Here is a 14,392-nt window from a genome sequence, read left to right on the forward strand (position 1 = left end):
TCACCAGAGCCCCCTAAGGAGGTTGAACCATCTGCAACCCAGTAGGAAGCCTCAGATCATCCTCCAAAGTCCACTGAAGAGGTCAGTCCTCCACTGCATCAGGAGATACCAACTCAGCCATCAGAGCCACCTGAGAAGGTCGAACCATCTCCAGTCCTACAGCAACCCCCAACTCAGCTTTTAGAGCCAGCTGAAGAGGTAGAATCCTCTCCAGCCTAGCAGGCAGGCCCTGCTCAGTCTTCAGAGCCCCCTATGGTGATAGAAACCTCTCTGACCCAGCAGATGGCCCCACCTTTGCCTCCAGAGTTCCCTCAGGAGTTGGACTATATCTAACTCAGCAAAAGGCTCCAGCTCAGATTCCAGAGCCCCCAGTGGAGGCAGAACCTTCTCCAACCCTGCAGGAGGCCACAGTTCAGACTCCAGAGTCCCCTAAGGACAGAGAACTTTCAAGACAGCAGATGGTACCAGCTCAGCTTCCACAGCCACCTAAGGAGGTTGCTGCTCAACCTCCAGCTCACTACGAGGTGACTGTTCCAACACAAGGTCAGGATCAAGCTCAGCACTCAATATTGCCCAGTGTCACAGTTCAACCTTTGGATCTGGGGCTTACCATCAATCCAGAATCCATGACAGAGGTTGAACTTTCTCCAACCATGCAGGAGACCCCAACTCAGCCTCCTAAGAAAGTTGTACCCCAACTTCCAATATATCAAGAGGTAGCAGTTGCGACACTAGGCCAGGATCAAGCTCAGCATTCAGTGTCACCCAGCATTACAGTTCAACCTTTGCACCTGGGACTTACCATAACTCCAGAACCCAGTACAGAGGTTGAACATCCTACACCCCTGAAGAAGACTATAGTTCCTCCAAACCACCCTAAAGTGACATTTCCACATCCAGACCATGTTCAGACTCAGTATTCAAACCTGACTCAAGCCACAGTTCAACCTTTTGACCGGGGGTTTACCATCACTCCAGAATCCACTACAGAGATTGAACCTTCTACAGCTCTGACGACTACATTTTCTCCTCCAAAACATCCTGAGGTGACACTTCCACCTTCAGACAAGGGTCAGGCTCAGCATTCAAACCTGACTCAACTCACAGTTCAACCTTTGGATCTGGGGCTTACCATCACTCCTGAATCCACTACAAAGGTTGAAACTTCTACAGCCCTGACGATTACAGCTCCTCCTCCAAAACACCCTGAGGTGACATTTCCGTCTCCAGACAAAGGTCAGGCTCAGCATTCAAGCCTGACTCAAGTCACAGTTCAACCCCTGGACCTGGAGCTTACCATAACTACAGAACCTACTAGAGGTTAAACCATCTCCAACCATGGAGGAGACCTCAACTCAGCCTCCAGACCTGGGGCTTGCTACAGAGATTGGACATTCTACAGCCCTGGAGAAGACTACAGCCCCTCATCCAGACCAAGTTCTAACTCAGCATCGAAACCTGATTGAAGTCACAGGTCTACCTGCTGAACTAGAACCTACTCAGGATTCACGGGTGCAGACTGAAAGTTATGCTCAAAATAAGGCTTTAACTGCACAAGAGGGAACTGACTCAACAGCTCAAGTTTGAGGATTCTACAGCAACTCTTTTCCACGAAACAAATGATATGACTTTTTAAAATTAATTTTGTGTGTGTGTGTGTGTGCGTGTATATATATATATATATATATATATATATATATATATATATATATATATATAAAAGGTTTTTTGTAAAGATGGGGGTCTCGCTTTGTTGTCCAGGCTGATCTTGAACTCCTGAGGCTCAAGTGATCTGTCTGCCTTGGCCTCCTGAAGTGGTGGGATTACTGGCACCAGCCACCGCGCCTGGCTCAAGCGCCTCTAGATTCACAGTAGACACTGCACTAGCTGATCCTTCCCATTTCTGGTTCAGGTCCTTCATTTCATACGTTAAGGTGCGCTGACTCCCAGTCCATGGCCTTTTTGATATCTTTATGGGAGTAGAATGTGGCAAGATTTTTATTAGCCTCAAAGACTCTCAAAGTTTAAAAAGTATTGTCCTAAATGATTTTTTTAAAATATCCCTTATTAGAAGAAGAAAACCCACTATTTTTGTAGAAGCCTTTTGCTGTAGAACAATGGGATGGAATAAAGGTAGCTCACAAAATAAGGGAATATTTCTAATCTTGTTTTTTCTCTCCAAATTCTTGTATACAGGTCCAGACAGATAGGCATTGTTTCCTTTCTATTAACTGAGGAGACAGGATGACAGGACTGGGGCATGTCATCACTGTCCTAAATGTACTGAAATCTTAACAACTTTAGCTGAAAAAAAGGCCAAAGCAGGCTGTGAAAATATATTTAAATGACAAACTTCAAAATGATCTATGCTAGAATCCCAAGGCAGGCAGGGAAAACTGATTCCTTGGAGGAAGGTAGTCAAAGAAATAAGCAAAGTGACCTAGACCCTCATCCAATTATGTGTGATGTACTTGGGGAGGGAGTAACCCCTTTCCTTTATTCATCTACGTATGTCCATGAGCCACAAGAACACACCTCTCCACATGAAGTTCCTCAATACAAGACCTCTGACTGCATCACGTAAACCCTCTTACAGGGGCAAAGTCTAGAGAATCTGAAATGGTGAGCCTATATCTTAATTAAAGCCCTGAGAATAACCTTGAAGAAGACTGCCTGGTAATGAGGAACAATGGAAGAAGCAAGGAGCCTGGAATCAGGCAGACCTGGGTTTGAATTCTGGCTCTGTCAGTTTCTGGTGAAGTGACTTGAATAATGAACATGACCCTTTCTGGGTAGCATTTACAGCACAAGGGCATTTGGGAAATAAATGAAAGACAATGTATATAGCACCTAGCAGGGGGCTGGACACAGTGCCGGTGCTCAGCCATCATGATGTCACATGTGCACTGGCCAGTGAGCATAAAACCTTGGGATGTCCAGAGGTGGTAAAGCCAGGAGTTCCAAAAGTGTGGGATTCTCAGAAGGAAATGGAGCTCTCTTCTCTAAAGGTCCTATTCAAGTTAGAAAGTAAGATACAATGCACACAAAGCCAAATTGTCATCATTCAGCTCCTATTACAGGGGAATGAAGAGCTTCATGGAAAATTACTTGCAAAGCTTGTAAGTGGTTTTGCCACTTATTAGCCATGTGAACCCAAGCAAATTACCCAGCATCTCTGAGTTTCAACTTCCTCATCTACAAAATAGGAATGATAATAGTATCCACATCACAAGAGTTGTTAGAAAAATGAAAATGAGATCTTATAGGAGGTAACAGGTATTGAGCATTTACCATAGGCCAAGCACTATTCTAAGAACTTTGGACATGTTATCTTGTTGGAGGCCACACAAATGTTTCTTATGATTAGGCATAATTGAAGCCTGTCAGTAACAACATGAACCTGTGATCAATTAAGCAGCTGACCAATCATTACCTCCTCCTCCTTGATCTTGTTATCCAATAAATACAAAGGGCTGTAGAAGCTCAGGCGCTGCCTTTGCTCACTAGAAGCAGGGAGCTCTCTTCTTCTTCCCCATGCTAGCCTTTCCTTAAAACAGTTTATTTTGTCTTAAGTTTTCATTTCTACGTTCATCCCTTCGTTCAGTCTTGCAACGACAGTCTCAGGCAGTAAAAGTAAGTGCTGTAATGATGATCTCAAGCACTTAACAGTAGTAACTGCTATAATGATGGTCTCAAGCAGTAACAGTAGTAACTTCTGTAATGATGGTCTCAAGTAGTAGTAGTGGCCGCCGGCCACAAGTGGCACCCAAACAGGGATATCAGGGAAAAAAAGAGACCTGAAGAGACCCAAAGGGACCTGAAGAAGCCTGCAAGGATAAATAGAGATAGAGACAAATAGAGATAGGTAGAGATGAGTAGGTAGAGATGAGATGAGAAGGGAGAGATGAGTAGAAAAAGAAAGGGACTTGCAGGAACTTGCAGAAACTAACAGGTACCATAGGAACAGATAGGGATAAAGACTAGCAAACACTAGCAATATAAGGTCAGTGCCCTAAAGAGGTACAAAAGTAGAGACTAGTAGAGACTAGCAATGACTAGCAGAGATTCTCAGGGACAGATAGGGTCCTATAGGGACTTGAAAGAGGATGGTCTGCTGGAGAAAAAAAAAAAAAAAAAAACCCTAAAGCCCAGAGGAAAAAAAAACTAAAAACCAACCAGAACAAGAAGTCTGCCAGCAGCAACATAAGATCAGTGCTCTAAAAAGGTACTGGTCAGTGCCCTAGAGGTACAAAGAATGGGAAATTTTTGAATCAGGGTAACATGAGGAAGAATTTGGTTATTTTCTCTTTTTTGTTTGGAGTTTGGTATGTACCATCTTTTTGTTAGTTCAGGGTCTGAGATAATTTTTGCCCCACCTACAGCACCTATCAAAAGTGGTGAATAGGAGAGGGAGGATGAAAATTGACTTGTACCATCTTCTTTTGTGGCTACAGAAAGGCTAACTTGAGCTTTGGCTTTCACGGATTGTAAACATGTGCTGGCACCTGTGAGCTGTGCAGACGACTTGAGAGGTTTTCTCGGAGCTTGTCAAGATGTAGGAACTGAGCTTCATTGCTCTGCAGTATTGACTCAGGTAATGGCTAATTTGGTAGCTGACAGATCTAAAGGAAGCCAAGGGTCAAACCCTAAAGTGGGAAAGTGTTATAAGTGTAAAAAAACTGAACCTTTCAAAAAAGAACACCATCAGACCTCTGGGCAGAAGGGATTTTATAATGCAGCTTCCCACCCCACAACAGAAAAAATGCCAGGACTTTGCCCTCATTGCAATAAAGGAGATCATTTGGGCTAATCAATGCCACTCAAAATTTCATCAAAACAGCACCCCCATCAGGAAGTGAAAAGGGGGCCTGGACCTGGGCACCTCAAACTATGAGGGCATTCCCTGTCCAGGCCACAACTCCATTTCAGGGGTGGGTTTCTGGAGGCATATTGACTCCCTCTCCCCAGGAACACCTGGAAACACAGCATTAGATCTCCTAGCTAGAGAACAAATTACATTAATTGAAAGAAACAAACTCACTAAGATTCCCATTGGTATTTGGGGACCTCTGCCAACAAGATACATGGGATTGATTTTGGTAAAAGCTGTCTTAACTTACAGGCCCAGGAGTTGTTGATTCTGATTGTGAAGGAGAGATTCAGGTAGTGGTAATGTCACAAGATCTTTGGGTTTTTGAGCTGGGAGAATCTGTTGCTCAACTGTTGCTTATTCCCTGTATATTGTACCCTTCTCTACATAAGAAGGGAGGAGGCCAGGGATTTGGAAGTGCAACTAGGAGAGATATCTAGCTATCACAACCCATAGCATCTAGTGGTCCCACCTGTACAGTGCAAATTGAAGGTTTAAGGATTGCTTTTTGCTATACTGTTGTACAAAAAGGATAAGCCTCAATTTTCTTTCACTGTGCCTTCTGTTAATCAGAAAGAGCCTGGTTCTCATTATCAGTGGAAAGTTTTACCCTGTAGTAATTAACCAAAGAGGCAGAAGCTGAGTTGCAACTTGTAGAACAAATGCTTCAGCAATGGCATGCCTCCTGGCTACAGCCACAAAAGTTTTTTTGCTTCTGTTTCGCTAGATTTACTGATGTGGGGTTGAGGGTATGCTTGTGTCTTTACAGAAGATGAACCACCATGTGGGTGCCCTCAAGGTGTCTTGGACCATGGAACAGGAGACTGGAGGGACCCATGGATCCCAACCATGGACCTGGTTCCCCAGTACAAGCCATGAGCCCGTTGAATTTGAATGTGAAGACAGAACAAGAACCGACTGGAGTCACGCTGACATCAACCCCCATAATATGGGGACAGATCAAGAAAACCACACAGGAAGCTCAGAAACTGCTGGAGCACCAGGGTTTCACCTTTTGCTGGAACTCAGAGGTACAATCGATGCTTAACGGACCAATGCTTTCTGACTGAGCTCCTCTCTACCCTGAATACAAGAGACCCTAATAGTTAGGCAAGAATATCATCACCCCTATTCAGCATGAAGAAGTTGCAGAAGATGGACCTTCGTCCCTCTGCAACCCTTAGGATTAAAGGTCCTCTTGTAAAAGGGAAGGGGGACATATGTAAGAAGCATTCAAACCAGAACAACTCCATTTTGAATAAAGGCTAAGAAAAATGAAGGTGGCTCACCAACTGGTAATTAAGGCTCAGCCTGCAATTAACTTGCTCAATTAATTTAAAAACAAAAAGGGGAGACGTTGGAGGCCACACAAATGTTTCTTATGATTAGGCATAATTGAAGCCTGTTAATAACAATATGAACCTGTGCTCAATTAAGCAGCTGACCAATCATTACCTCCTCCTCCTTGCTGTTGTTACCCAATAAATACAAAGGGCTACAGAAGCTCAGGGGCTGCCTTTGCTCACTAGAAGCAGGGAGCTCTCCTTCCCCATGCTAGCCTTTCCTTGAAACAGTTTTTGTCTTAAGTAGCCTTTCCTTAATACAGTTTATTTTATCTTAAGTTTTCATTTCTACATTCCTCCCTTAGTTCAGTCTTGTAATGAGGGTCTCAGGCAGTAACAGTAACTGCTGTAATGATGGTCTTAAGCAGTAACAGTGGTAACTGCTGCAATGATGGTCTCAAGTAGTAGCAGTGGCAGTCGGCCACATTATCTCACTTGTATAAGTATGCCTAGAATATAAATAGCACCTAATAAATGTAAGTATTGAAAAAATGTTATGGGGCAGAGGAAGAAATGCTAAGCTTCTGTGAGAAGGGAGTACAGCTTGTTACACAGGTGAGAAGAATAAGCTGCAGCTGAGAGAAGAAAAGCATGAGTTTCCGGGTGCGACACTCTCAAGACTTTTCAACCATTACAAATTTAAACAGCCACCCTAAATCACCCCAAAGGACAGACCCGACTTGTTCTTTTCATCTTTAATGTTTACGCCTCTCTGAATCAGAGAAGAAGCTGCCAGGATTCCAGTATATACCAAAACGTGATGACAATACCCTCAACTGTGCAAACTTTTGCGCATTCACTGCTATGTAAAGGAAGCTGATGTCAGTAGACTGTGGGGGCAACAAGGCGTGTTTGTGACCGAAGTTCAATTTGCCATCACAGTGTGGCCACACCTACCTCACTAATATTCTAATATTGGGATAAATAATTCAATAGGGATAAAGCCTGGATTTTCATCTTGTTCTCTCTTGGTGGTTACATTCTTGGGATGATATTGATGTGCCACAGACAAACCAGCATGTGACTGTGCTCTATCTGAATAAGGTATAGCCTTTCTACATTGCAGAGTCATTCAGTTTCTAAAATTATGGAGCTTTGTACTGTTAGAACCAATGAAGTGACTGATAATTTTTAAAAAGCAGTCTGGACCTGTGTAGCTAAATGAAAGTGAAGCATTTTAAAATCAGGGAAAAAATATACACAATACTTAACATTTAGGATTATCAGACACTGCTGGTTTTCCACAAACCATTTCATTCCTCATTTCATCTGTAACAGATACGATTATTGCTCCCATTCAGAGGGGGATTTTGATTGTTAGCTACCTAGTCCTCCTTGCTTGGCATCCTGAAAACAAATGCCCCTTCTCCCACTGGAAAACCTCCCACTGCAAAACCAGTGCCAATGTGAGAGGATAGCTTGAGGCCAGTAGTTTGAGACCAACCTGGGCTACATACAGAAACACCTTCTCTACAAAAAAGTTTGTTTGTTTTTGCTTTTTTGAGACAGAGTCTCACTCTGTTGCTCAGGCTGCAGTGCAGTGGTAGGATCTCAGCTCACTTTAACCTCCACCTCCTGGGTTCAAGCAATTCTCCTGCTTCAGCCTCCCGAGTAGTTGGGATTACAGGTGCGTGCCACCACACCCACTTAATTTTTTGTATTTTTAGTAAAAGACAGGGTTTCACCATGTTAATCAGGATGGTCTCAATCTCCTGACCTCGTGATCCGCCTGCCTCAGCCTCCCAAAGTGCTGGGATTACAGGCATGAGTCACCGTGCCCAAACTTATTTTCATTTTTTTGAGACAGGGTCTCACTCTGTCACCCAGGCTGGAGTACAGTGGTGTGATCTTGGCTCACTACAACCTCTGCCTCTTGGGTTCAAGCAATTCTCATACCTCAGCCTCCCAAGTAGCTGGGATTACAGGTATGCACCACCATGCCCAGCTAATTTTTGTATTTTTAGTAGAGACAGGGTTTCACCATGTTGGCCAGGCTGGTCTCAAACTCCTGACCTCAGGTGATCAGCCACAAGGTTTTTTGAGACATGTCACCCAGGATGGTGAACTCCTGAGCTCAAGAAATCTGCCATCTTGACCTTCCAAAGTTCTGGGATCACAGGAATGTACCACTGCGCCCAGCCCTAGTAGTGCTGTTTTTACCACCTAAACACCAGTTTCAATTGTCACAAAGAAATTATGCCACTGTTTCTTTGCTGCTCGGATTCAGAATCGTTTTGCACATGTGCGTTTTCAACTGCCCTGCTAACAGGCGAGCTCCTCACAGGTAGGAGTCTGTTCTGTTAATTTCCTCGTGTGCTTTACTCCTAGTGCCTTAACTAGTGTTCTGCATGCAACTAATGCTCAGTGTATCAAAAGACACTAGTGTTTGAAAGACTCAATTAGAGACTTCTCTTCAGTAATTTGCCAAGCACTTACAGAATGCCATTTATCTACAAATCTTTCTTACCCTCCCATCTGAAAAGGTATGGCTGATGGTCCATTATCTCTCAGAAAAATGTATTATAGCTCCAGATGGCAGAATGACCAAGAAGAAGTTTCATCTTCTTGGTCATTCTTAATAAACAAGTCAGTGTTTATTAAGAACCCACTGTATGCACAGCATCACACCAGGCTGGCAAGAAACAAAATAATCCTGAGCGATCATCCTTGGTGGAAAAAAGACTTGAATCATAATTGTAACAATCTAAAATCCAAACATCATCTTTTAGTGTGTCTTATACTTCATTAATTTTTTGAATTGTTAAACACTGTGACTTGGCCAGGCGTGGTGGCTCATGCCTGTAATCCCAGTACTTTGGGAGGCCGAGATGGGCAGATCACTAGAGGTCAGAAGTTTGAGACCAGCCTGGCCAACATGGGGAAACCTGTCTCTACTAAAAATACAAAAATTAGCCAGGCATGATGGTAGGCACCTGTAATCCCAGTTACTAGGGAAGCTGAGGCAGGAGAATCACTTGAACCAAGGAGGCAGAGGTTGCAGTGAGCTGAGATCACACCATTGCACTCCAGTCTGGGTGACAGAGCGAGACTCTGTCTCAAAAAACAAAAACAAGCAAAAAAATATTGTGACTTGATTGCTTACTCTGGAGAAGCAAAAACTACACAGGCACACTTTGAAACACTTGGGGAAATTTACTGCAAAGCAAGGATGAAGCATTGAGGATTAAACATCTGCAAAGTGGGAAATGATGTGAATTCTAACGACAGGCTTAGAAAGCTAACATCTCTAGAAAACAAACCTCTAAAAAACAAAACACAAAAAGCCAAAGCACACTTCACTTAGTGGAATACATTATGACACAGAAAAGTCCAGTATGTTCTACAGCCATGTTCAGGAAACGGTCCGGTTAAGACTAAAGGGCAGGGACAATGGGTTCTGAGAAATCAAATGTGCAAACCAACACACTTTCAGACAGACTCAGGCAAACAATCCATCTAACCCTAAATATATGTTAACAAATTCCTTCAAATCACTGCTCAGACTAGGGACAAAAACATTTTAATGCACCTGACACCAGAACCATGCACAAACTCAGCACAATGGCAACTGCCCACAGGCAGCTTTGAAATGTTGCCCTCTCTACAAATGGCCTAAATTCTAATAATCTGTCTCTATCTGATCAGAAACACATTTCCACCATGTGAATTTCCACCTTTCTGTCTCAGACCAGTCCAATCAGGTTATTTTCACCTCTGCCTAGTCCCCTTCAATTTAACTACTTCTTCTTCAGGTTTTTGTGTTACCTGATTATTCTGTCTAGGTCTAGTCTCTGTGACAATGCACAAAGTCCCTGTCATTTCCAGTTGGTTTCCTCCTCATCAATCTTTTTCAGGTACCCCCTAAAAAAGATGATGCTCAGATATCTGAACTCCAGTCCCCACAATCTGTCAAGGGCAGGCCGACACCCACCGCAAACGTGGCTTACGTTAGCAGTGAAGGTTCGAGACAGAAGCTCTTCTCGCTGTCTCTCCTGCTGCTCCCTTGCGTAGCACTGGTACTGGAAGTTTCTGAGCGCAGTCTACAGTTGCTGGACATCATACTTTCACTGCTCAACCCAACTGCAATTGATGGAGAGAGAGATTAAATTCCAGGAACTCAGGGCAGCAGAGTCTGAGGGGGCCTGGCTTTGTACTGACAAAAGACAGCATTTCCTTACTTCTCCCTACACCACCCCCACACTATCCCCCACCCACCACGAAATCTGACTTTGATCAATGATGTTGAAAGTAAAGAATTAGCCTGTGGTTAAAGTGAGATGGTAGCACATGAGATTCTGGCAGCTTGACTTCAGAATCTGCTGATCTCTGATTCTGAATGCATGGCAGGGAACAGGGGACAGGAAGCAGGTTCGCTGACCTCTTCCTGCCCTTCTATGGGTTATATCATTCTCCTGGAGAAAGCCCAAGGGCATCTTTGAGGTAAAGCATCCATGAAGCTTCATAAAACTTTCGGAAATGGGAGCTGGGGGTGGAGGTGGCAACAGCGGTTTCATTTTAATTTCATGGTGGAGTATCAAACATTAGATCAGTATTTCATTATAGATGGACCAACTGAAGTGATTTTTCTTTTCAACCCAAGAAGAACCCAGCAGCAACCAAAGAGCAGAACAAAACTCCATGGCAGCATTAGGCTTCAGGTGGCCATGGGTCTTGTCAGAGAAACAGAAGTGGAGGCAAAATTTCAAAATGACACAAAGAGGTAAGGGATCACAAGGCTTCTAAGTCACAAACCTCACAGGCTATTTATTTTGAGGGGGCATCATCCAGATAGAATTGCACCCTTCGGGGGGAATTTTTCTTTGTATGGTCTTAGTTTTTCAACAGGTACATGGGTTTTCAGAATATTCTATCATCTCCCCGCTGGGAGAAAAGCCTCTCTTAATGGGTCTGGGGTATCAGAGCCATGTCAGAGGTCAGCACTCACAGTTTGACATTCTGCCTTTTGTTAGGGGGCTCCTTGCTGGACAAAATCTCCAGACTTCTAGACAGCTGACTATCTTGCCTGGTCTATGCTTGCTTGGATTTTGTTTTCTACTACTGCACAAAAAAGAAAAAAGAATAATTGCTGGAAAAGAGATAGTGAATGTAAATTACAATGATAAATCAAAGATTGTTTTCAATATCCAATAAGCTAGAAAATACACATTTCAAGAGAAAAATGTATATACTAATGAATAGAAAATTCAAGTTATGCTATAAATGTTGTTTGGAAAAAAAGTACATATATATAACTGTTAATGCCATAACAATGCCAGTATATTTTTTCTTTTTCTTTTTTTTTTAACATCTGAACTTGTTATTGGCCTCCTGTTCCCCAAAGGGTCCCCTGCTTCTGTTGGCTTGATGTCTCAGAACTTTGGCATTGTAGGTCTCAGACACCACTTTGCCATCCAATATCCGGCAGGTGGTGGTCTTTTGGATGGTTTGCATGGAGTTGTTGCTGTCCAGGGCATCGCAAAGATTGAAGTCCTCGCTGTCTTCCAGCAGGCAGCAGTAGGTGGTGATCTCAGCCTCCAGCTTGACCTTGATGTTCAGCAGAGCCTCATACTCCTGGGCCTAGTGCTGTCCCTCTGCTCAGGTCTGTGCCAGCTCTGACTCCAGGTGCAGCAGGATCCCGTTGAGCTGCTCCATCTGCAGGGTGTAGCAGCTCCCTCAGGCTGTTCTCCAAGCTGGCCTTCAGATTTCTCATGGAGTCCAGGTCAATCTCCAAGGACTAGACTGTATGTCTCAGCTCCATGAGCGTCATCTCAGCAGCTCCAACCTTGGCAGACTGCGTGGTGACCACTGCAGTGCTCTCCTCAATCTGCTGAGATCAGTACTTGCCCAGTTCCTCTCAGTTCTTTGGAACCAGATCGTCATATTGAACCCGATGTCTGCCATGATCTTGGTGAGGTCGTGAGATTTGGGGGCATCTACCTCCATGGTCAACCCAGAGCTAGCAATCTGGGCTTATAGGCTCTTTACCTCCTCTTCATGGTTCTTCTTCATGAAAAGCAGCTCCTCTTTGAGAGCCTCGATCTCTGCTTCCAGCTGCAGCTGAGTGACATTGGTGTTATCAGTGACCTTGTGGAGCCCATGGATGTCGCTCTCCACAAACTGGCGCATGGCCAGCTCTGTCTCATACTTGACCCTAAAGTCATCACCAGCAAGACAGGCATTGTTGATCTGCAGAACAATGTGGGGATTGTCCACAGTATTTGCAAAGATCTGAGCCCTCAGGTCCTCAATGGTCTTGAAGTCATGGCTCCAGTCTCTGACCTGGGGTCCCTTCTTCTCCAGGTGCTCCTGAATTTTGCTCTCCAATTTCCAGTTCTTGGTCTCCAGGCTCCTCATTCTGTCCAGGTAGGAGGCCAGGTGGTCGTTCAGACTTCGCATGGTTTCCTTCTCATTCTAGATGACTCCCATTCCTGCCAGACCCCCGGCCATCACCGCGGGCAGGCCCCCGGACCCCATGCTGCCCTGGAAGCTGGTGGAGCAGGACATGGAGATCCGGGAACCAGAGCCCCTGACGCCTGCATAGATGCTGGCCACACTGCTGACCAGCTGGGAGACTGGACAGAGCCCAGGAACTGGTAGTTGGTGGAGAAGGTAGAGCAAGTGGTGAAGTTCATGCTGTCCAGGGAGGAGAGCAAGAGGACAGGACTCAGGTTTTGATGGCCAATTTTTTTTTAAAGCTGAAGATAAATCTGTAGAAATAAATTTTCTACCTTTAGAAAATAAACATTTAAATGTTGTCCAAATAAATACCTTAAGCTAAATTTTCTGATACAGGTCTCTTTCCTTTGAGATTGTTCTCACACATAGATTATAAATACCTAGTAAAAAGACTGCAGATTAATTCCCTATAATAATGAGGTTTTTTGTTTGTCTGTTTAAAAACAAAAAACAAAAAGCATAGGTGGGGCACGGTGGCTCATGCCTGTAATCCCAGCACTTTGGGAGTTCGAGGTGGGTGGATCACGAGGTCAGAAGTTTGAGACAAGCCTGTCCAATATGGTGAAATCCTGTCTTCACTAAAAAATACAAAAATTAGCAAGGCGTGGTCATGCATGCTTGTACTCTCAGCTACTCGGGAGGTTGAGGCAGGAGAATTGCTTGAACCCAGGAGGCAGAGGTGGCAGTGAGCCGAGATCATGCCACTGCATTCCAGCCTGGGTGACAGAGTAAGGCTCCGTCTCAAAAAAAAAAAAAAAAAAAAAAAAAAAAAGGCACAAAGGAAGGGGAAGATTAGTATGTGAAACATACAGAGAAGAGTTCGCTTAAGGCTTTCTATACCAATGAGTGGGCTAAACAATGTTGACATCCCCAAAATAAAACCAAATATCAACGGGAAAGGCCCAGGAAAGAATTCACAGACATAAAGAGATATGATAAATATGGTCATTTTTGGCCGGGTGTGGTTGCTCACACCTGTAATCCCAGCACTTTAGGAGGCTGAGGCGTATGGATAGTGAGGTCAGGAGTTCGAGACCATCCTGGCTAACACAGTGAAACCCTGTCTCTACTAAAAAAAAATTACAAAAAATTAGCTGGGTGTGGTGGTATGTGCCTGAAGTCCCAGCTACTCGGGAGGCTGAGGCAGGAGAATTGCTTGAACCCAGGAGGTGGAGGTTGCAGTGAGCTGAGATTGTGCCACTGCACTCCAGCCTGGGCAACAGAGGAAGATTCTGCCTCAAAAATACATATATATAAAAATATATATATATAAATATATATAAACACATATATATGTAGTCAATTTTCCTTATCCCTTTTGATAAGACAGTCAAAATGACCTCTTTCCATTTCTAATCATGTAACAATGAGATTGTTGAGGAGGCAAAGTCCGATGAGCAAAGAAGCTAAACTGTGCACAGAAGAAAGCATCCAAACTGCCTCTTGCCCCATAAAAAAGTGACAGCAGTGACACTGCCCCTTCCTAGGCCGTTGTGCCCACCGTGAACAAAGACAATTGATATTAGAACAAGGTGGGGGGCCGGGCACACTGGCTCACGCCTGTAATCCTAGCACTTTGGGAGGCCAAAGCATGTGGATCATCTAAGGTCAGGAGTTCAAGACCAGCCTGGCCAATGTCATGAAACTCTGTCTCTATTAAAAACACAAAAATTAGCCAGGCGTGGTGGTGGGTGCCTATATTCCCAGCTACTCTGGAGGCTGA

The 14,392-nt window shown here is 44.1% G+C and overlaps 1 protein-coding gene and 1 pseudogene across 1 annotated transcript; one reads left to right on the forward strand and one right to left on the reverse strand.

Annotated features, from left to right (window-relative positions):
• Positions 1-523: 523 nt before the first annotated feature.
• LOC119621897 (leucine-rich repeat-containing protein 37A2-like) lies at positions 524-1,653 on the forward strand. The gene is given in 2 exon segments (XM_037992555.2): positions 524-1,315; positions 1,317-1,653. Coding segments are annotated over 2 exon segments (960 nt in total). The 5' UTR covers positions 524-626; the 3' UTR covers positions 1,588-1,653.
• Positions 1,654-9,367: 7,714 nt separating this feature from the next.
• LOC103242608 (keratin, type I cytoskeletal 18 pseudogene) lies at positions 9,368-12,962 on the reverse strand (annotated as a pseudogene).
• Positions 12,963-14,392: the final 1,430 nt, after the last annotated feature.

This window comes from Chlorocebus sabaeus, chromosome 16 (genome assembly GCF_047675955.1).
Source record: "Chlorocebus sabaeus isolate Y175 chromosome 16, mChlSab1.0.hap1, whole genome shotgun sequence".
In the NCBI taxonomy this organism is placed as follows: domain Eukaryota; kingdom Metazoa; phylum Chordata; class Mammalia; order Primates; family Cercopithecidae; genus Chlorocebus; species Chlorocebus sabaeus.